The following is a 22,351-nucleotide window of genomic DNA, read 5'->3' as shown; positions in this document are numbered from 1 at the left end:
AGTGCCTTTCCCAGGACTGATTCTCTACACCCTTTCTATGCCAACCATGGTATTGACAAACACATGCACGCCGGCGGGTTTAGTCAACGGTGCAATTGGGGAGGCGGTAGGCATCGTTGTTGATCCAGCGGGTGGGTCATCTGTTAACGTATATCCATCCCATCGAACACCCTTCTCCTTTAGTGCTGCGTACGACATCAAATTCGCATGGAAGTGAGGCGAATATAAGACGTTGCTGAGTTGGATTGGCCTAGTAGAGCCATCGGGGCCTACTCCTGTCATGATCGCGCTTCCAATCCCTTCCTCAGCTGTGATTGAATCGCCGGTCTTTAGGCCTGACTGCACTGGTTCGAACGTAGTGAATAGGTCCTTCTGGTTACACACATGCACCGATGATGCTGTATCGAGAAACCATCTCTGTTGAATATCATCACTGCCGGTCGTTTTGACGCTCTTCAGGGCAGCTTGATGAATTTGATCGATAGGGAAGCTTGTGGTGAAGTGGGAGCCATATAGCTGAGTGATATTAGCCATATTCGTGGCAGATTTCACTCCATTCTTCTCGTTATGCTCCTTCACAACCTTCTCTATCCAGGCCTTCCAAGCTTCATCCTTTGCGAGACGCTCTTCCACACGCATCGCCTTCCACTTCGAGAGTGGTTTTTTAGAAAGGGCTTCTCTATTAATCGTCCAGCAGTCCCAAGGCTTATGTACCTTATTACCGCATGGGCACCAACGCTTAGGGATAGGTGGTAAGGAACGTTCTTGTGGCAGCTGCTGCTGCGGCTGTTCCTGCGGTTGCTCTGATCTAGCTTCTTCGAAGCCTTGCAGTGTCGAAAACGATGCTTTTGAGATCGTGCTAGTGTTGCTTCCTCGCTGTGGGTGTAGCTCTCGATATGTTCCTCTAAAGTTTTCGATCAAGTCGCGCGTATCCCATTCTTCCTGGTGTAGTACGATCGCTTCGAATTTGAGCTGCCACCATACAGGGAGTATATCCTTGATAGCACGGAGGAAATCCTTGTTGGCGCTTTTCATCTCTGGCAGGCCTAAGCTAACGCCTTGCTCTCTTAGTGAATCCCATTCATTGATCCACTGATCGATGTCAACACCTTTCTTAGGTGGTGACGCTGATACACGCTTCCATTGCGCACGAATATCTTCCTCCACTGCCGTTGATCTACCAAATTGAGTATGGAGGTATACAAGGCGTTCGTACGGAGTCTGGTAGTTGAGCATAGAGGTATGGTAGATTGGGTCCAAGTTGGTGATAATCCATTCGTTGACAGCGTCTGGGCCTATTCTGTTGCTCCCAATCAGCTAGGTCAAGCTTATAGATATCCATACGATCCCTCCACTCTCGTTTCGCTATTTCGGTGCCTCCTTCAGGGTATTGAGGCCTTCTAGGCTTGCGAATTGGTTGCTCAAGCTCATCTTCTTCGGTATGAGGATCTACGAGATCCCACACCCTCTTCTGACGTGCATATATCTTGATTCGTGCGAACCAATTTCTCCATTGCACTGGATCTTTCAGTTTATCGCCCTTCATGGCGGAGACAGCGGTTGACTCCATACTATCGCACTCTTCGGTCGCAGTCGTTTCAATCGATAGGAAGGTAATCAAGGGGTAAGGGGTCGTCAGGCAGGTTAGCTACCGCGGTTAAACCTTGCGTATAGCTTCAATTCAACTCAATTTGTCACGGCGCGAGTCAGACATGGTGACTCAGGACGATTCACGGTCGAATCGACCCCGCGTCGCCTTAGGGTAACAACCCTTGAGGGATCATGTGGGACTGTGGGGCTCGGTACGTGGAGCCTCCATGTTTATATTGTGGAAACTAGTGGAGTCTACCCGGACCCCAAAATTTAGTCTTTGAATTCAGACCCCATAGACTTGGACTCTCTGCCTAGCCAACAGGTTCTCTGTCCTGCGATACAGACCCTCTAACAGTCCCTCTTGGCCCCCATCCTTTTTTTCTTTTAGGAGGATCGTACTACGCACAACGTGCCCACCAGTGGGAGCCCAGCTAGTGGGTCACGCCTATGACGGTAAGTACGGCGTATGCAGCAGAAAAATGGCGCTAATGAGACTAGCGGCTTGCCAGCCAAGGGGATACTACGCAGGCGCTGTCAAGGACAGAGGGCAACCCCTCTCGCTCGACATCGAAATCGTTCCCGTTCACTATCACTAATACGTGGTTGCTATTTGCGCGCACGGAGAGTAGCACCACCGCCGCCGCCAGTCGAATGTGGCTCCATCTTGTTTGTACCTGACTTTTCAGCCCCTGAATGAGGTGAGCGCTATTTCATGTTAGAGACTGCGCCAGCCGTGTCCTCGGTTTCGGACTTTCCCGACAACCAAAAACTGCGCAGCTCATGTCTCTATCTCGGGCCAATCACATTTTCCCCAGGCAGTGCTGGACTGTGCGAAGCCTTGTTAGCCCCTCGGAGATTTCGATACTGCCGCTGCCCCTCTCCAAAACGGTAGCCTCTTTTAGTACGGAGTACTTAGTTATAGCAACTCCGCTTCCTGCTGCTTTCTTTAATTCTAGTTAGCGTCGCTGGCCGCGTCTTGATTGGTAATTTCAACCCTACGCTAATAGAGACAAGTGTTTCTCTAACACGAGACGATATTTTGGCCCGACGCTGCTTAGTCACACGCTAGCACTCTAACTATCCTATACGTTGGTGGTTTACTGAGGATCTTGCTACTGCAGCCGAGCCAAGATGCAACCCTGCACCTGGCGACAGCCAAATGCCTGTGAGTCGATACCGATATATATACATCCAAGGTGTCGAAGACTGATGACGCTATAAGGATAGCCAGCCTCTGTCATAATCCATTGCCCTAGATCCTTCGCACCATGTCCATGTCCTACACTCCCAGCCCTCTCTATCCCTCTGCATCCCAGCCGACGCGACGAGATCGTATGGCGTCTGCCCTGCGCACTCTGATGACCAACGATAATCTCGATCCGGAAATTTTACGGGCAGGCACCCAGTGGATGACTGCCCTCGAGGAATTCACTCAGACTTTCACGCCGCAAGCCACGTTCCAACCAGCTTCTGCACAGACCAACCTTCCCTTAGACATCAATACGACGCCCATCGACCTCGCCCTGTGCACCGGGTCCTCTTTTCCTTTGGAAAGCGGACCAAGCTCCACCAACCCCGTGCAGAGCTGGCTGGGCGATATCTTTTCCCGCCCTAGCCTGTCCAACAACCTTCCAGCGCACCTAATGGGTTGTGATTTCACGTTAGGTGAGCACTGCGGGCATAAGACTGCATTTGTGACTTATCCAAATTTATCTGACTTGTCCCTGTTGCAGACTTTGCACGGATCTCCGACGAGGGGGACGTCATCTTGAACTCAGCGGAGATCGACCACAGCAGCAGCACCAGTACTAGTACCAGTATCTGCAATAGCAGCGTTGGAACTAGCAGCTTAGCTGACTTTATCGCACAAACTCCCCAGACGAGCCCTGCGCCTTTGCTATCCCTTAACGAGACCTCGACGCGACCGCCCTTACAGCTCCCCTTCGCCACCGACCGACGATCCCAAGAGAGATCTCGACCACGGCCGTCAAAGCACCAGCGCGCGCACTATATAGTTGAGAAACGGTACCGGGCGGGGCTCCATGAGCGGTTTGAAGCCTTACGGGAGTGTGTGGAGAACTGGAAGCACCAGCACCAGCAAAAGGAATCACAGCAAGAACAGCAGTCCAGTTCTCCCCTCTCGCCAGGCACGACTACGGACGGGACCAACGAAGGTGCGAACCGGGGTGCCACACGACTCAATAAGTCGGAGGTGCTGTGTGAAGCAGTGGCCTATATCAACCTCCTACAGGAAGAAAACGAGGTCGTGATAGAACACATGAAGCTGCTGATTCGGCGATTTCGAGCGACAAAACAGGCGTTGCAGCAGGGCTAGCGGGCGCAGAGCTTCGGCCTTACCTCAGCATGCTCAGACACCGGCGAAATGTTTTTCCCAAGAGCGAGATTTGACGGAACGGCAGCAGAAGTGGATACTCGGTTGTCGGAAAAGCTTCAATTCTGAAATTAGTCATGTATTTTGAGCCCACATAGTTAACCAAATTGCGAGAAAGAGGGCTTCATAGCAATTTAGACTTGTTGACATCCAATTAGTGCACCATGTATTTGACTAAGCAGTAATTCCGACAGTTATGAGTCCGAATTCGCCAGTAAGAGGGTGATGTTCGTCAATTGTGTTAGGGGGTCTGTATCGCAGGACAGAGAACCTGTTGGCTAGGCAGAGAGTCCAAGTCTATGGGGTCTGAATTCAAAGACTAAATTTTGGGGTCCGGGGGTAGACTCCACTAGTTTCCACAATATAAACATGGAGGCTCCACGTACCGAGCCCCACAGTCCCACATGATCCCTCAAGGGTTGTTACCCTAAGGCGACGCGGGGTCGATTCGACCGTGAATCGTCCTGAGTCACCGTGTCTGACTCGCGCCGTGACAGGGACTGAGGAAGAGGAGAGGGAAGGTGTGATAGGATCTACTTGTACAAGGTAGAAAGACTTGATCATCAGGGAAGAAGAAGGCGCCGCTGGTCAGGAGTCAATTCCAAGACTAATTCTTGAGGGTCCCTCGAGGGAACCTCGAGGGATGCTATGTTATAGCTCCCTAGTATTTCATACGGGGCCTGATGGCCCCCTCTGCTGTATGCCTGCGTGATAGAATCTGAGAGGTTCGAAACCTTCGGGACGGTGGTGCATGTGAGAGGTCCGAAGCACTCGATCGTAGGAGGGGTCCGAGTGCGGATGGATGCCTAAGGCTTCCTTGTCGGTCCGCGGTCACCTAGTGATATCGGGTGCCGGGGGGCCTAAGGCCTCCCGGGGACTGACCGGGGGGGTTATCACAAAGGAAGCCCCTTTACAGGGATCATCATCATCAACGTGCTTGATCAACAGTTTGGAAAGAGGATTCAGGACAGTCTTTACAGTCAGATTTCTTATACTTGGAATATCACACTCTTTTTGATTCCTGCCTTTGGTTCCCGATATCGGACTACACGATTCCCTTGGAGGATTCCGGGACTTGCTTGCTTGTGGTTTTGGTTTGGTTCCTCTATGACTCGACCTGTCTGGTGAGATCAGACTGCCTTGAGCATTCCCCTCTTCACTATTTAATATAATAGGTTCCAAAAATCTGACTACACTACGCTAATTTAGCGCGTTTTTTTAACACGCGTTGTAAAGGGGATCCCTTTGTGATAACCCCCCCGGTCAGTCCCCGGGAGGCCTTAGGCCCCCCGGCACCCGATATCACTAGGTGACCGCGGACCGACAAGGAAGCCTTAGGCATCCATCCGCACTCGGACCCCTCCTACGATCGAGTGCTTCGGACCTCTTATATATACTGCTAGGATCCCGCAGGGTTTAAGGACCTAAAGGATTAAGCCCGGGTTATACTACCGTCCCGAAGGTTTCGAACCTCTTAGATTCTATTACGTAAGTAGGCCTTGCAATTACTCGTGAGTCCTCGGCTCGCGAGTCGAGTCCAAAAAGCCGGCTCGCCGCGAGTAATTGCAAGGTCTATCTTCAAGGGAGACTAACCCTAGCCCGTCTACAAATTACCCTAATATACGCACGTATAGGAAGCTAATAAATAATTTCGAAGGGCTAAGTATCACGTTTGCGTTACTTATCGTTGCTAGAAATTAGTCGAGACCCTCGAGGTGCTCGTCGGGTAACGTTACTCGCAGGACGAAGTTATCGACGTATACCCGCACAAAGGTCTTTAGAGTACGTACGAATATATCCGCTTATCGTTAAGTATATAGTAGGCTATTATAGTATCCTATCGGAGCTACTACAAAAAATTTCTATCCCCTATACGAGTTCACTACAAGTTTGTATTAATCGTCCGGGTGGACTCCGAATTAGTAAAAAAACTATATCGTATCGAACACGGATAGTAACGTCGCTCCTTAAGTAAAACGGATAATATCTTCCTATGTCGGTAGCGGGTATATATCTCGCACGGATATCTTGTTTAGTCCGCGAAAGTCTACTACTACTCTTAACTTACGCTCTCCTGTCGGTAATATTCTCTAGACCACGAAGATAGGGAAGCCGAACTCGGAGCGTCTGTTACTCTATTTTAGACGATTATTCGCATAAAGTTTGTCGAATGTTTCGTCTACGACTACGCGGTCTTTTACCGAGAGTAGGTAAAGCTTAATTAGTAGTTTATTATTCCGCTAATCCTCTTTAAGCTCTACCCTTATTAGTCTCTCTAGTAGCACCTGTATAGGACCCGTATCGGTAAAGATATTTTTGTATTTTTCTAGGAGGCGAATCAGTTCGGCTCTATAGTGCTTATCCTCGGTATATATTATAATACCCTTCTATTCGGAACACTTTGAGGTATCTACCTATGCTTCCTTAGGTCCGCCGCCTATTAACGCGGCGTCTACCCGTTCTTTATAAAATAAGCTTTACGCTCGTCTAAGGGTTCTATAAGGCCTATAAACGTATAACGAGGTAGGATAATATCGTGGTCTAAAGTGTTCTTCACCGCGACTATCGCTACCGGTCCTATTTCGATAGTTTAAGAATAAAATCCTCTGACTAATTAGAGAGCTTTCGTAGCGTTATTATACTAGGGCACGAATAATATATTTTCTTTGATATCTTCTCGTAAGACTACGTCTACTAGTACTATCGTGGTTGAATATGCCTTGATAACTACTTTCTAGCGAGTATGTAGTTTAGGTACATTTGCCTTAGGAGGCGCCGTTAGTCTTACGTTAACTCGTATATCGTTATTAGGCCTTGCAATTACTCGCGAGTTCGAGCCGGGAAAGCCGGCCCGCGGAAAATTACTCGCGAGTTCGAGTCAGAAAGTCCGGCTCGCGAGTTCGAGCTAGAAGTGCGAGCTGGCTCGCGAGTCGAGTCCAAAAAGCCGGCTCGCCGCGAGTAATTGCAAGGTCTAGTCTCGTCTTTGTCAGACTCCGAGTACTTATATTCCTCGTTATCTATCGTCTTATAGCCCGAGCTATCGGAGCTTTCGGTATCTGCGTGATACGCACCGCGCCGGCGATTGTCTCGGCGGTCGTCTCCTCGACTTTCGCGCCTATCTTCTCGCCGGTCTATACGCCTATTATCTCGCTTTTCTTCCCGCTTACTGTTACGCTCTCGTCGGTCGTTATATCGATTTTCTGATTTGCGCGGCGAATCCGTGCGATTATTACGGTCTCTTAGTCGGTAGTCCCGCTTATTATATCGATCACGTTCCTGATCGTCCTTATAGTATCGTAGACGGTAGTAGTTACTACTTCTATTTACGTTACTATCTATGCCTTGTAGGAGCTTCCTAGGACGCTCCGCGCGTTATCTGTCGTTTTCTCGACTGCTACGCTAACGACGTATATCTCGGAGCTTGCTACTTACGTTTTAGTCCCGGTAGGTCGCGAACTATTAGGCCTTTCGCGTATTTACTTACTTCGCGAATTTACTGATACTAGTTTTTTATCTAGCGGTGTTAGTATTAGTTAAAGCGATAGCGCTAATTTGTTATAGGCTACCTATACCTACGTATTATTAGTAGTTACCTCGTAGGCTTTTTCCCCGTATATAACGATCTTCTGCAAGAATTCGTCGGGGTCTTTTCGGTTATATATATTATAAAGGGCATACTATAGCTTATTATAAATTTAATAAGCTTGCGTTACTAGGAGGCTGGATCTTTCGCGAAGAGCCTTATACTATAGCTTTATCGATAATATACGCGTAAGCCTTAGACGATCCTCGTTAGATATACTCTATTTATACTATATAGCCGCTTTTCCGAGAAGATATTAGGTAAAGCGCCGCCGTATTAATAAAGGGCGTATTGCGTCTTCGGCTAACTTTGCCGCCCTTATAAAGCTATGCACGTTATGGTAGACTTTTAGCTTGTCTCGTATTTCGAGGAATTCTTTCGAGTTATCTAGTTCGAAATACCCGACGTCCTTGTCTCTAAACCTATCTCTCGACTAGGAATAGCTTAAATCGTCGTCGGAGTTATCCCGTGTCGAGCGGCGATAGCCCCGACCCCTTGCACCCAATGAGTCCGACCACGTTAATCGTAAGTGCGCGACGCGGACCGATCACGTCTAGACTCGGTGCCACGTACATCGAACGGCGATCGATCGCGCGGTAGCGATGGCGTTCTGACATGTCTTGCCTGGCTAATGCGCGCGTTATCAGACATATATCGTCGGGAACAAGGTTCGTCTGTTTCCCGCTCCTTGTGCAATGCCGCCGCAATCTCGTCGCGTACGCTCGCGATTGTCTCTTTCCTTATGGCCCTCAACTCGTCCCGTCCCGTTGCTATCTGGGAGGTTGCGGCCGCCGCTGTGGGCTAGCTTTCAGCCGGTTGTACGTTGGCCTGCTGCGATGGTTAAATATACATCGGCTGCGGCGCGTACATCGGGACGTATTGCTGAGGATACATCGGATAATGGTACATGGGCTGCTGGTATGGATGTGGGTATGGCATTAGAGGAGGTAGGGGTGGTTGGCCGTACTGATGGTATGGCTGACCCGTAACAGTACCCGCAGAACCCGCAGCAGCAGGGGTACACGCAGCAGCAGGGGTACACGCAGCAGCAGGGTACCCTCGCTGATTATACATTGGTTGATTATTGCGTGTGGCCTGATTGGGCACAGGAGTATAACGCGATGAGGTTGATCCCCTGGGCGGTGGTACGCCTGATGTTCCCGCTTCTGGCTGTAGTGGTTGACGTCCGGCCTAGGAGGGTGTCTCGTTCGTATAATCTGTCCACGCCCCTTTGAGGTCTCTGTCCGGCCTGCTGGTCGGCCGTCTGACGTCTAGCCGCGGGCAGATTGGTCCGTTCTCTCCGGCGGACTCTAGGACGGTTCCTGCGCTGTCTCATGAAATTGCGCCTCGCCTTCTGGCTGTTGATGAGATTGGATGGGTAAGCCTTATGACTGCTCCCTTGGAGCGTTAGGCTCGTCCCGAGTCTCGGAGCGCTCCGCTATTAGTTCAAAATTTAAATGCTTCGCACGTCTAGTGACTAGATAAGTCGTACGACTCGGTCTCGTAATACTTAGTGCGGCTTCCGATTGTACTGGTGTCGGCGTGACCAGATTTTCTGATTCCTATTGATTTGAATTCTGCTGGTGGGCTTTGATTTCTTCCACGTTCTCAGCTGCAAATGTTTTCAATGCTTTACATATAGTAGCGGCGTCTTCGGCCTACTCTGTTGGATAGGGTAGTGCTGGCGCTGGTGCTGATCGTCTTGAACGCCTGGGTACTTCTGTCTGCGGGATCGGATCGTATGAATCCCGTAGGTACTCCAAGGTCTTAGGGTCTGTCTTTGATAGCTCCGGATTTCTGGCAAGGAAGGTAGCGAGCTAAATGCTGAGGGAAGGTAGTATCCGGCCGTACCTTCTGTGCCGCTGTCCGAAGGCGGGGTACACCTGGTGCCCCGGGGGAAAATCCTTGAGAATGAGAATTCAAGGGAGTCCCGAAGAGCAGGGATTCTCAAATCCTGGTAAACGTAGAATATGTGCGTGAAAAGAGCACGAAGGTACAAGGTACGAGAAAGTACAGGGATAGTTGCCGGGGTAGTAGTTATACCAATCATACCCGCAGCTGCCCGCGTACTCGAGCTGAAAATTGCAATGAAACACGCAATGAAGCACGACAGGCGAACACAGGAAAACGCAGTTAGGCCTCCAGGCTGACCTCGGAAGCGAAGGCCTCAGACCCTGTAAAATTCCCTGAAAAATTTCGCAGGAGGGTTTGCTACTATTATTGGATGCTGAGAGGCAAAAGAGATGGATTCCTCTAAGTTGAGGAGCTTCGGAAGCTCGTAAGACTACGTACTTATCACGTGGTGGACTCACGTGTGTCCTTCCTGCGTAATTATGAGATATCATGCGCGTCCCGTGTCACTAAGGGCTATTTAACTAGATGGATGCCATGTAGCTCTGCTGCGTATACAGTGGAGGTGAGCTGGCCGCTCTGAGCAGCTGCCAAACTATGTATACGCTGCTGCGCCTACGCCAGCTTCCGATCCGCTGCCATCGGTATATGCAATCGCATCGTTGGCTCCGAAGGCTCCTGCGCGTCAATCACCGGGGCGTGCTCCTTAACCAATAGCGGTTTCTTTGTCATCCGCAATTTGTGTGAGTGGTGGGTGCCACCAGGGTGCATCACGAATGGGTCGATTCGCTCGAAACGGGCGAGATCTCCACAAGCGCGAGTGGTGAGATAAGCCGTTGGCCAGCAGTGGATCTAGTCGTTGATTGCTGGTGCATAGTAAGGATTGTTGAGCCTAGTGCTGATGTGTGTATCCGCAGGCAACGCAGCGCTAGGTGGACCGTGCAGGGTGGTGTGGAGGGGCACAGATGAGGGGGCAACGAGAAAGCAACTCAACTGGATGGGTAACAAGACAGCCGAGCGGGATATTTGCGTCCTGCACGGTTCCCGTTGAAGACACCATGTTTTGGAATGTTTGACTGTCCTCCTGGGTGTTGCTCATAGAGGAAACGATCCTCCTACCAGAATCATCTCACCAGAGGGGTGATAGAGCGGTCTATAAAGATCTACCAGCATCTCCACGTGGATGACCACGGTGCATAGCAACTACTGCTGCTGATCCCCAACCCCAGTCGGAATAACTTAGTTGCCCAACGGACTGTCCGACTGTCATGAGTGAGGCCGAACCATCTGTCGTGGTGGCCGAGCAGTGCCGACGATCTGCCTGCGATCGTTGTCGAGGCCAGAAACTGCGCTGTGAGCGGCCAGTGTCTAACTCGAGTACGACTCCCTGTCGTCGTTGCCTCAAAGCTCATGTTCGCTGTGTTACAACCGCTCAACCGCATCGGACGAAACCACTTTCTTCTCTTCAATACCTGCATCATACAGAGTCCAACTATGATCCTCATTCAGCCACCGTAGCGGGGCAACTTCCCGTGGCTGCTGTTGCTGGTCTAGGAGACTTGGATCCTAGCTTGCTGCATATGACTGGTGTGCAGAACCCTCGTCGTCTCTCGCATTCCTCCAGCATGGCAAACCCGGTGGACTCGCGGCCACCCGGTCGAACACGGCGATTGTCCAATCCTGATCACTTTCTTCCTCACCCTCCTTTACATCCGAATGGCGTGCTGGATACAGACGGAACACCCTTGTTAGACTCCATTGACCACCTGCCAGATATGACTGCCAGTCGTGGCTTTGGGTTCAGTGCCGCTCTCACTCCACACTCCCCATCCGGAAGCTCGGACTTCTTCGACTACTTTCGTCCCATGGCTGAGGACAACAATCGGTCCCCATGGATGGACGCCTTCACAAATCTCCCCCCAGATCACCGAGAGGGAACCCCAGCGGGTAGCAATTACCGCGGATCCCTGACAGGAGAGAACCAGCTCCGGTCCTCACTGCAGTCTTCTCGTGGCTTAAACGGGTTCGAGACGCCTCAGCGCGAGTCACGCCATCGCGAGATGGACATTGTGAGCATCAAAAACGAATGCATTGCACGGATGGGCAAGTTGAACCGCGGCCTGCTGCAGGACGTTGGGCTGGTGAACTCGGGCAAAGTGGCAGGAACTCTGCTTTTCTCGCAAGCCTCCCGCTCAACTTATCTGGAGGTCGAGAAGGGCCGCAAGGGTGGCCAGAACTACGTGATCGGAAAGATGCTCCACAGCTCGAAGGAGCTCCTTGACATCCTCAAGCAGCTGGAGCGATGTAAAAGCACCTTGTTCCCGCCGGGACACACCGAGCGCACCACTAGCACAGCAGACGAGGTAACGACAGCGATGACCGAGACAACCACGCTAAACCAGACTGGCTCTCATGCCCCTTCTTCACCCTTAGGAGGCAATCCTCTCCCACCACTTTCGGGGCCTTTATCGGCCTCAGCCTCTCATTCCTCTTCTTGCGCCTCCTCTTCCTCTGCCTCTGCCTCTACATCCGGGGCATCTCTCCTCTCCTCCTCCACCTCCGCCCCTAGCACCTCCCCTGCAATCTCCTTGCAACTCGACACCACCCTCACCCTCCTCTTCCTCACCGGTTATACCAGCGTGATTCAGCTCTACGAGGGCGTCTTTTCCTTCATCCGCGACTCGGTAGCCGCCAACCCCTCAGGCTCCAACTTCCTGCCGACCCTGCCGAAACTCCAGGTTGACGGGTTCGAGGTCGGCAGCAGCACACGCGACCTGCAGATCTGCATCCTGCTGCAGGTGAGCACGCACATACTCAACCAGATCGAAGAGCGGCTGCACGCTATCCGTGACCGCGCGGAGGGGCATGTCCCTGCCGCGCTTTTGGACACGATCCTAGATCGGAGCGATCCGTCGCAGCGCGGGGCCAAGGGGAGGGAGTTGTGTCGGATCGTGCGGGATATCAAAGAGCATCTGAAGCATTATGCGGAGTAGTTATTTATGATAGATCTAATACTTTTTGAAATTAACTTATGATTGTGATATAAAATTTGAATGACTTTTTAACTCACTAGCTTGTTTATAATATAATGGAGTGAGTAGTACGATGTCGAGTAAGGTTGTTGTGGAAGCTTGCTTCCTTCCAAGCAAAGTAACACGAATAATATACAAATAATACCTGTAATATCTGCCATATCAGCTACACAATAAAGAGATAGGCAATAAAAAATTTCGTTTCTACCAGTGTCCCCTCCGCAGCCACCACCGCATACCAACATACATATTAACCAAACCGTGCGAGGATGTCCAGCACAAACCGAAATTGAGATCAAACTCTGTCAACCTCCCTATAGGGCTAGCCCACCATGAGATCTGATCCCATCACCAAACACAACCTTGCTTAAAGAAAGCTCTATATATATGAACCCAATCGCATCCGGCCGGTCCGCCCTACGCAAATGGGACCGCCCGCCTGTCACGAGCAATAGCTTATGCTAATACGACGTCCAGGACATCGGAATGGCGTCAAGACAAGCTCGTTGCTAAATTCACGCCCATTTTCACATAACTGGGTCCCGGGTCTCCAGTCGCCACATTCGATCACAACAGACTGGCATATCCGTCATTGTGGGGGCATGGGAATGGTGCAACTGACCTAATACAGGAAATGTTACGCCGATGGGAGATGAATTGGGAGTTGATAGGACGATCGTTCGTTCTTGGTGATACCTCAGCTCGGAGTTGGCTGCTGGCTCCGAAGATGGTGTATAAGGGAGACACTTGTCGCAATGACGCGCACAATGGTTTGAACTGGGCTGGGCGGGATTGAGGTTGGGTTGATTTAATGAATGGGGGTTGCTCTTGCTCCTGCTTTCAAGATCACCATGTATCATTTTCTGATGCTGATGCCGATGCCAGGACACTGATGATGCCACAGGCGCCTGCGACTAAGTCTATAAGCGCGCCCAGGCTAGCTGGGCTATGTGTTCTTTCTTTACCCCCTTGTTGGTAATGATATAAGGCCCCGGGTACTAGTGACTCTGCTAATGTGACTCGAGTGTTGTATTCTAGTTCATCTCAATGCAGCAGTCCGACCACTGAAAACAACCTGGGCGTGATCATATCTCCCTATCAAGGTTTCTGCTTGCAACGGCAAACCATCCCACGCCATTTGCTACAATCTCGATTGATTGAAGAATCTCTATAATTTTCGCTCATTTTGCGGACAACACTCCCTGTGCTTTTAATTCATTCAATCTACGGCATCAGAGGTATTATGCAATGGAAGCCCGCTAAGATCATAGCTCGTCAACAGGGCTGATACGCCACAACCGGAAGTCTGGGTAATGATAATGACCGTTTACAGTACAACTATGGTCCATACACTCTGGTTTATTGTTCACACTAGTATTACCTATATGAACTTTATCCAGTGGAAAAGAGTACGCCATACGTGCTGCATTCTAGCTCTTCACCTCCTACGCGCCACGGAATCGCCTATACGGCTTCACCACCACTTCCTTCAAATATCCAACACCTCAAGCCTCCACAGCAGCCACCTTCACCTCCTCCTCCTCCTCCGCCGCCGCCTCCTTCTTATTCTCCTCTGTCTGCGCCTTCAAACTCTTCCAGGGAAACCCAAAAGACACGAGGAACCCAAATAATGCCGCTGCCGTCGAAAGCCACTAGAAAACCACAGCCAAAAATTAGCCTCAACCAAAAACCCAACACCCACCAAAGAAATCGGGTAAAAAACATACCATAACTCCCGCAATCGCATCATTATACACCTCCAACACGACGCCCAACCGCGACGGATCGATTTGTGCCGTCAACTCTCGCACCTCCGAGTTGCCCGCGGCCACATACTGCTGCACCTGCGCCTCCGTCATGCCGGCCTTGCTGACCAGCCCGGGCCGCAGCAGATTTTGGAAGATGGTCAAAGAGATACTCAGCATGATGCTGCTGCCGAAGTACTGGAAGAAGATGACCAGCGACAGGGCCACGGGGATCAGATGCTTCTGCTTGGCAAGTGCGACCTGCACGCCGAGGGTGGGCGCCTGGATGATGCCGAGCGCGGCGCCCTGGAGGATCTGGTAGCCGATCCAGTTGGGGCGCGGGGTCGAGGGGTGGAAGTTGGTTTCGAGGCCGGAGCCGATGGCGAGGACAGCCGCGCCGAAGAAGAGCCAGGGGTTGAAGTAGCCGGTTTTGTTGACTGGTGGGAGTTAGTATGGTGCGGGGATGAGGATAGGAAGGGGAGGGGAACGAACCGATGACTCCGATCACAGCCTTGGAAATGAAGTTGGTGATCACGTTGGGTAGTAACATCACGGCACTGCTTTGTGGATTTGCGCCCTTGATGATCTGGAACCACTCGGGCAGAAAGTATCCGACAACGACGTAGCCGCCTAGCAGGGCGAAGCCGTACAGACAGCTCGCGATGATGGTCAGGTCCCTGAAGAACTTGAGCGGGAGCATTGCGTCGTCACCCTGGTAGTGCTCCCAGATCAGGAAGAGGATGAGTGACACCCCTGCGCCGCAGAAAAGCCCGATGATGGTGGCTGAGTTCCAGGCATGCTCTTTGCTGCCGTCGCCGCCCCACTGCAAGGCGAGGAGGAGCATGACCACCGCGGGGATGAAGCCGAGACAACCCGCCAGATCGAGCTTCTTAATTAGCTCGGGGATGGATAGCGGGGTCGTACGGGTGGGCCTCTTTGGCGGACGGAAAAAGAGGATCAGGGCCAGGAGAGTGACGCCGCCACAGGGCAGGTTCAGGTAGAAGCACCAGCGCCAGGTGCTGTGGTCCGTCAGGAGACCGCTGATGACCGGACCGAGCACGACGGCCGTGCCAACGAGCGACATCATTAGACCCAGGATTAGAGACTGCTTGTCGAGGGGCACCACGGCAGAGACGATAGCCAACGTGCCCGATAGCACACCAGCTGCACCGGCCCCCGCAGTCGCCCGTCCAACGATGAACATAGGTGAGTTGACAGCCACTCCACAGAGCAACGAGCCTAGCATGAACAAACCAAAAAATACCAGGAACACCAGCTTCTGCGGGAACTGGGCATAGATCTTGCCGGCCAGCAGCTGGATGGAGGACATGGTGAGGGGATATGCAGCGCCATACCAGCCGATATCAGCAGTCGTGTGGAAGGTCGAAGTGATAGATGGAACGGCCTATCGTAGACAAGGAACTATCGAGTTAGCCGAATAGCATCATCAGAACGCAGAAGTCAAACTGACTGTGCCAAGCATGGCCATATCCATGGCCCCCAGGAACAGAGCCAGTCCCAGCCCAACCAGGACCGTATACAACGGCAGCCCAGTCAAGGCAGTTGATTCAGCAGCATTGCTAGCAGGCACTTCCTTCGGGGTCTCAGCCGCGGTGACTTTCTCAACGTCACCGGTCTCGCTCGTCCTGTCTGAGGCTGGCATAATGACTGTAGTTACTCGTCAATCCGCTGAACAGATCCACAGTAGTCTCCCTCTTCAAGCCAAGATGCAACGAAGGAAAAAGAAGTAGGGCATAATAATAGGGCTCTACGTCCTCTGCTTCAAGCTGTCTTACTCCTCACCGAGTCCGAGTCCGAGTCCGAAAGGCCGCCGAAATTCTCGACGGTTTCCTGCATATTTCATGCACAACAAGCAGAATGAGCGGCTGTCATTGGTAGAATGAATTAGTAATCGCGAACATAAGCATGCGGCGGGAACTTTTATTATTATTATTATTATTATTACGAGCTGCATTGGCAGCGGCCTTCGGCCGCTGCCACGGCTACGGACTTGCACTGAACAGGAAGTTACAGAGAGCGAAGGAAGGTAGTTCTTGATGGAGAAAAATGGCAAGTCAAACATTCAAATGACGAACTAGGATAGGTCTTTCAAATCAGTCAGCATTTCTGTCCGGAGCGCGTACGGATGTCCTAAGTGGACGGTGTCAGAGCGGGGGAATGAGGAATATCCGGTGATCGCGAGGCATCTGTGTTAGTTGACTGAGGAGAGATATCGACGGCGTCGAAATCTACAACGTCTAACGCCGATTGAGATTCAATGAGAGTGTCATAGGGAGTGCCAAGAAAGGCATCGTCAGCACGGCATCTTTGGGCAGGTGTCAACCTGCCGGCTCGGTCTAGCCAGCGGCCCTTGCGCTTCTGCTAGGAGATCTGAGAACCGGCGCCGGTGGGGGTCGGCGGAGCATAGGGCAGAGTGGGAAGGAAATACACATCGTCAACCATTAATGCGAGGCGAAGATCGTCTGTTGTTATGCCAATAACATGAGCCGCAACCATAATGTGCGTGTGAAGCTTCAGGGGAGGAAAATTGGCCCATCGGGCGCCATTTCTGAAGTACGCAGCAACCGTGAAGCTGACCGAACTCTTTGTCGAGGAATCATATACCGTAGAATGTAGGTCGTAGTACATGAGTGACGGCCCACTATTGACGCGACCTGTGGCGGATTCCACCGTGCCCATAAGAAGAACCGTAGGACACGCTGCCTCTGGACAGTGGGTTTGATATGGTATCCGTATCAGTAACGTCCCCGGGCTGTCTGGGTAATGCGATGAGATAGTCAGGCTCACCACAGCTAGCAGAGTACGCAGGGTCGAAGTTAGGGAAGTAGGGTCATACCGATGAACCTCATACGCACGCAATGTGATCTCTGTGGCACCACCAAGAGACTGCCGGGCGCTAAAGGGTCCCCATGCGTAGAAGAAGGAATCTGGTTCATACAAATGCTGCAGTGCTGGTGTAGCGTAGAAATGAATGGAGATCGGAATAGCTTCACAGTGAACATTAGGAGGGTGCGAGTCTGGTTCGTAGGGGATATTAAGAGCGGCACAGATGAGCAGATTTGATGACTGGCGAGCGTGGGTTGGGTCTAGGCCGATGTGATCAATGCTCTCGCACATGAATTATTGCGGGAAGTCTAGGGGAGCCTAGGCTGGCCACGTAACCGGGAGAATCTTCCGTTTGCCAGTTCAAACGCGCCCGATGTTGCTCAAAGCTCGGTTGAACGCGCTTTTCCACGACCATTGAAGGGGGTTCACCATAGATATCGGAGTTGCAACCGGCAACAGATGGTTCCAAGGATGGCCTAGTCTAGATTAATACACGCCACGGTTCGAAGTAAGGCGCTTGGTAAGATTGGCCGCATACTCTAAACACGTCCTTCAACGGCTGTTGAATCAACTCTACTAGCAGCAAAAATGTCATGTTTACACCGCAGTAAATCATGTCTTCCATAGATTTTGCATACCTGGTAGCTATAAGCGGCCGGAGGCGAAAAGGCATAAAAGGACCTACCATGACCGGTCTAGAAAACCAGAACTTCCATCCTTATCCCCTAAGATAGCGTGGTCGTGTTGTCTGCCTGCAGACGTTGGATTCTAAGTCTTAGCTTTCGCTGGTATGAGCCTAGTAAAGTAAGAATTGCGCTCTTTTGCAGGACAGCTTGCGCTTCGCAGGATAAGCTCTGCGAGATCAAGTGTGCTTCGTAGGATGAGCTCTGCGAGATCAACTGTGCTTCGTAGGGGGGCGCTGCGTGACGAAGTGAACTCCGTAGTCTAGGATCTGTGATGACAAAATCCTCGCAGCTTGAGGTCTGCTTTACTAACATCCTCCCTTATAGATAATGAGCCCTGTGTTTGTAAAAGCGTGCTCGATCGGGTAAGACCTGGGGCCAGGGTCTATACTATGATCCTCTAGCGATATGCAGGCACCTCTCCGTGGTGCTAGGGACTAGTATTCAAGTATTGCTGCGGTACTTGAAGAAGCCAAGACCTGCACGACTTATCTCTGTGTATATTATATAGGCCGGACTATGTAGCCCGAACCATGGGGGAAGTCGATAGCATAGTAATAAAGATAAATTCTCGATTCTGACTTGCCCTGGTATAGAGATAGATCTTGTAAGCTCTGTCACTGAAATTCTAATCTAAGGATAGCACTACGTGGAAACCCTTTAACTAAACGGGAATCAAGAGTATATATAGTGATGTCTTAGCGAATAGAGATAATTGTATCACAGGCGAGACGTTAGTATTAGAAGTAATCCTCTATTTACTCCGGTGTCCCTATGTAATTCACGGATATTGAAATGCTTGTTGACGGTGTTGACGGTGTTGATGGTGTTGATAGTGAGGATGGTGAGGATGGTGAGGACGGTGAGGACGGTGAGGATGGTAAGGATGGTGTTAACGCTGCGTTGATAAACGGAAGTGGGTAGTGAAACGTTGGAACTATGAATCCCTAGGCGGTGAACTAGGCTTATCCCTGGCGCTATATATATTTGCCCGTTAGGCTTAAGACCCCTACCTACACAAGTTATTTTTTTATTTGTAGTGTGTATTACGCACTTTTCGTTAGCAGGCAGGTCGGGACCGGCTTGTCTGGATCGCTTTTGTGAGGATGTACTTGGCTGCTAAATATTGTGTTAGGGGATCTGTATCGCAGGACAGAGAACCTGTTGGCTAGGCAGAGAGTCCAAGTCTATGGGGTCTGATTTCAAAGACTGAATCTTGGGGTCCCGGTAGACTCCACTAGTTTCCACAATATAAACATGGAGGTTCCGCGTACCGAGTCGAGTCTATAGGTAGTATCGACAATCGGCGAAGCTGACCTCGATAATAGCTAAGAACGCGCTAAGCCTTTTTGGTAGCCGAGTGTCGATGTCAGGTTCTTAATTAGGCTTAGCGTTACCTATATTATATACACAAAACAAAGTCGAAATGTTCTATTTTTATATCCCCTATACTAAATTTAACGCTATTAAAGCGACCGAGCAATCCTCCGAGATAGACACTCTAGACGAATACTTTGATTGTCTGATTCGGGAAAGGTGTTAGGACTACCCGTCTAGTCCTATAGAGGTTCGGGTCAGAGTGAAGGTCCCAGGGTAACCCCTAGTATATGATTCAGACTAATCGCTAAGGAACTAGGGTAGCTACTCCTATAAGTAGTAGTTAGGGCCCGCGGGTACGGTAGGATATAACTATATCTTGCGCAAAAGTACTATAGCGGCCTATAGGTCCTATATACGTAGTATAGCTAGGTTATAATATTATTCCCCTCCTTAGAGGGCTACGTCCCTATAGCCTATTACGCTCCTCTTAGTAGCTCCTCTTAGTAATATCTTTTTATCCTCCTATATATTCTCTTATTATATAGTTTATACCTTTATCTTAGGGAATATAAATATAGGAGTACGTATTTTATCTACGTATATCTTTCTCGCCTTTATCTTATATATATAGGTATAGGAGTAAGCGTTTTACTTCTTTAATATATTATTCTTTAACCTAGGTATTACTATTTTCGTAATTATAGCTTTTTCTTTAAGCGTCCCTCTCTTCCTACTCCGCGATATTATTAAGCGTTATCGTAGAGATATAAAAGCGCTATATTTCCTATATATCTTACTCTCTATCTTAATTAGAGTCTCTTATAATACCTTCGAACTTCGTATCTTAGAATATCCCTAGGAGTTTTATAGGAATATAGTATATCTACTATCTTAAGTACTTACGCTATAATCCCTAATACTAATATATAATACTTACTAGCTAGTATATCTACTTATATTATTCTACTAGGTACTACTCTTATTATTTAGTTAGTCCTCTTTATCTTTTATAGGAGTTTATCTAACTTATATATCTATATAGATTAATCTATATACTAGTACTCTCGCGAATATAGTTCTAAATACTCTTCTAACTAGTAATACTACTCTTACTACTACTCTTCGCGAGTTCTAAGATACTTATTTATATCTAGTAGCTATAATTTAGAGGAGTAAAGTCCCTATAGACCCTAATATACTTCTTCCTCCTCTACTATCTCTACTTCCTTCTTCGCTATTCCTATCTCTATCTCTTTCGCTATCTCCTTCTTCGCCCTCTTTTAGAGTAGATAATACGCCTCCTCTCTTATATAATATACCTTCTTTCTTATATAATAATTCTATATTATAGTTATCTATCTCTATTATACTTATAACTAGGTAGGAGATACTTTTGTTAGCGGATATAGTTATTTAGCTATTTAGAGTAGCGGTTTACTAAGATATAGTAGCTTCTTATATTATAGGTAGTATATTTATTTATTATCGGAGTCGCGAGTCTTACTATCGCGCGTCTTCTATTATAGTATAATAAGATTAGGATATAGGTTAGTAGTTCTAGGCTATTATATTAGCTTAGTCCGCCTACTTCTTATAGTATCTCTTTCTTATAGTAGATCGCTATTCTATTTAAGGTTCTTAAGCTATCTATATAAGATATTCCTACGCGTCTTTTACGCGTCTTATACGAGCTAGTTCTTTCTACTAGTAGACTTATCCTATCGCGCTTCCTTTTATTACTATTTAATATCCTTCTTATAGAGGACTAGTATTTTTTACGTATTTATATTACTTATTATACTATTTTATATTTCTCTACCTATTTCCGTGCTCTTTTAGATATAAACTTATTAAATACTATAGTTTCTTTAATGTATATAAATAGTTCCTACGTATTCTCTTTATCTTTATAGCCTATCTATTTAATATAGTAGTACTTCTTATTCTTTAATTCTTATAAGATACGCTCTATAAGCTATTTATTAGTATCGCTAACTTATATTAGTCCTAGTCGCTAGTTCGCCTTATATAGGTTACTATAGTATAGCTTAAGTAGGAAGATATAGACTATAGGGTAGATTATATAGTATTATAGTATTAGGATTAGTTAGTATACTTATTATCTAACCTTTTTTACGATTTAGAATAGTCCTATATAATAGTAGTTAATCTTCCTTACTAGGCGCTTCTATATAATATTCTTATTCCTTAGTAGGACCTAGTCGCTTACTCAGAAGATTTTATTTATATACTTCTTATCTATGTTACGCTTTATAATTTCCTTCGTATATTATAGGCGCGTATATAACTATTCTTATATTATAATTACCTTATTTACGCGTATAGCTATATCTCTTACTTCCTATTCCTGCTCCTATATCTAGACCGAAAGTTATAGGTCTAGCCTTATACCTATAAGTATATATATAGGTTAGACCTTGCAATTACTCGCGGCGAGCCAGCTTTTTGGACTCGACTCGCGAGTCCCTGGCTCGCGGAAAATTACTCGCGAGTCCTTGACTCGCGAGTCTTCCCGCTCGTACGGTATTGTAAAATCGAGCCAGTAATTTATTATTATATATAGCGAGCCAGAAAAACTCGCGGTTCGATCGGCTCGATTACTAGTGTATTACCGTCGTACGGCTCGCGAGTCCTGCGAGCCGGTTCGCGAGTAGCGCGAGCTAAGGACTCGCGAGTAATTGCAAGGCCTAATATAGGTATAGTTATATATACGCTATATATAGAGTTATTATAGACTATTTATATAAGTAGGAGCTATCTTACCTAGTTATTCTACTCCTAGTTAATATAGCTCCGGAGGTAATATTTTAGGGTCTAGTTTTATCTCTCTATTCAGCTATCTATCTATAGGTAGAAAGTAGTAGATAGGCGTCTTCTTACTCCTAGTAGGTAGTAGAAATAGGACTAGAATTCGCTCGTAAATACGCTTCCGCGGTCGCTGAGAATATTCTCTAGTATTCCGAAGTATAGGATTATATAGTTATAGAACTTTTCTATAAGTCCTTCTACGTCTATATCTTTTATATATAGGATATAGAGCAAGTACTTTATAAATAGGTCGATAGCTACTATAATAGAGTTATAGACCCTTCTATCCTAGTAGGATAGGAGTAGGCCTATAATAAAGTTAATACTTATCTATTCTATCGACTTCTATAGTACTAGTAGTAGTTCTAGAAGCCTATATAGCTAGTATCGCTTAATAGTAGCTTTTTAATAGATATAGTACTTACTAATATATTCTACGATTATCTCGCGTATATTTATCTACTAGAAACGCGACC

At 48.5% G+C, this 22,351-nt stretch overlaps 6 protein-coding genes across 6 annotated transcripts; 3 read left to right on the top strand and 3 right to left on the bottom strand.

The window, feature by feature from the left end:
• Positions 1-24: 24 nt before the first annotated feature.
• POX_f08118 (uncharacterized protein) lies at positions 25-1,570 on the bottom strand (the record flags this gene model as incomplete). The annotated part of the gene is made up of 2 exons (XM_050116899.1): positions 25-1,295; positions 1,345-1,570. 2 exons carry the CDS (start codon positions 1,568-1,570, stop codon positions 25-27), a joined length of 1,497 nt encoding a protein of 498 aa, XP_049967038.1.
• A 1,291-nt stretch (positions 1,571-2,861) lies between these two features.
• Positions 2,862-3,928, top strand: POX_f08117 (uncharacterized protein; the record flags this gene model as incomplete). The annotated part of the gene is made up of 2 exons (XM_050116898.1): positions 2,862-3,258; positions 3,327-3,928. 2 exons carry the CDS (start codon positions 2,862-2,864, stop codon positions 3,926-3,928), a joined length of 999 nt encoding a protein of 332 aa, XP_049967037.1.
• A 4,476-nt stretch (positions 3,929-8,404) lies between these two features.
• Positions 8,405-8,979, top strand: POX_f08116 (uncharacterized protein; the record flags this gene model as incomplete). Its single annotated transcript, XM_050116897.1, has 4 exons — positions 8,405-8,515; positions 8,561-8,713; positions 8,764-8,774; positions 8,844-8,979. 4 exons carry the CDS (start codon positions 8,405-8,407, stop codon positions 8,977-8,979), a joined length of 411 nt encoding a protein of 136 aa, XP_049967036.1.
• A 1,708-nt stretch (positions 8,980-10,687) lies between these two features.
• Positions 10,688-12,412, top strand: POX_f08115 (uncharacterized protein; the record flags this gene model as incomplete). The annotated part of the gene is made up of 1 exon (XM_050116896.1): positions 10,688-12,412. One exon carries the CDS (start codon positions 10,688-10,690, stop codon positions 12,410-12,412), a length of 1,725 nt encoding a protein of 574 aa, XP_049967035.1.
• A 1,544-nt stretch (positions 12,413-13,956) lies between these two features.
• POX_f08114 (uncharacterized protein) lies at positions 13,957-15,859 on the bottom strand (the record flags this gene model as incomplete). Its single annotated transcript, XM_050116895.1, has 4 exons — positions 13,957-14,103; positions 14,179-14,633; positions 14,689-15,601; positions 15,668-15,859. 4 exons carry the CDS (start codon positions 15,857-15,859, stop codon positions 13,957-13,959), a joined length of 1,707 nt encoding a protein of 568 aa, XP_049967034.1.
• A 719-nt stretch (positions 15,860-16,578) lies between these two features.
• Positions 16,579-17,334, bottom strand: POX_f08113 (uncharacterized protein; the record flags this gene model as incomplete). The annotated part of the gene is made up of 1 exon (XM_050116894.1): positions 16,579-17,334. The coding sequence occupies one exon, from the start codon at positions 17,332-17,334 to the stop codon at positions 16,579-16,581; it is 756 nt and encodes a 251-aa protein (XP_049967033.1).
• Positions 17,335-22,351: the final 5,017 nt, after the last annotated feature.

The sequence above is a fragment of the Penicillium oxalicum genome, chromosome VI, assembly GCF_001723175.1.
Source record: "Penicillium oxalicum strain HP7-1 chromosome VI, whole genome shotgun sequence".
Taxonomy (NCBI): Eukaryota; Fungi; Ascomycota; class Eurotiomycetes; order Eurotiales; family Aspergillaceae; genus Penicillium; species Penicillium oxalicum.
This window is presented reverse-complemented; position numbering and strand designations above follow the sequence as displayed.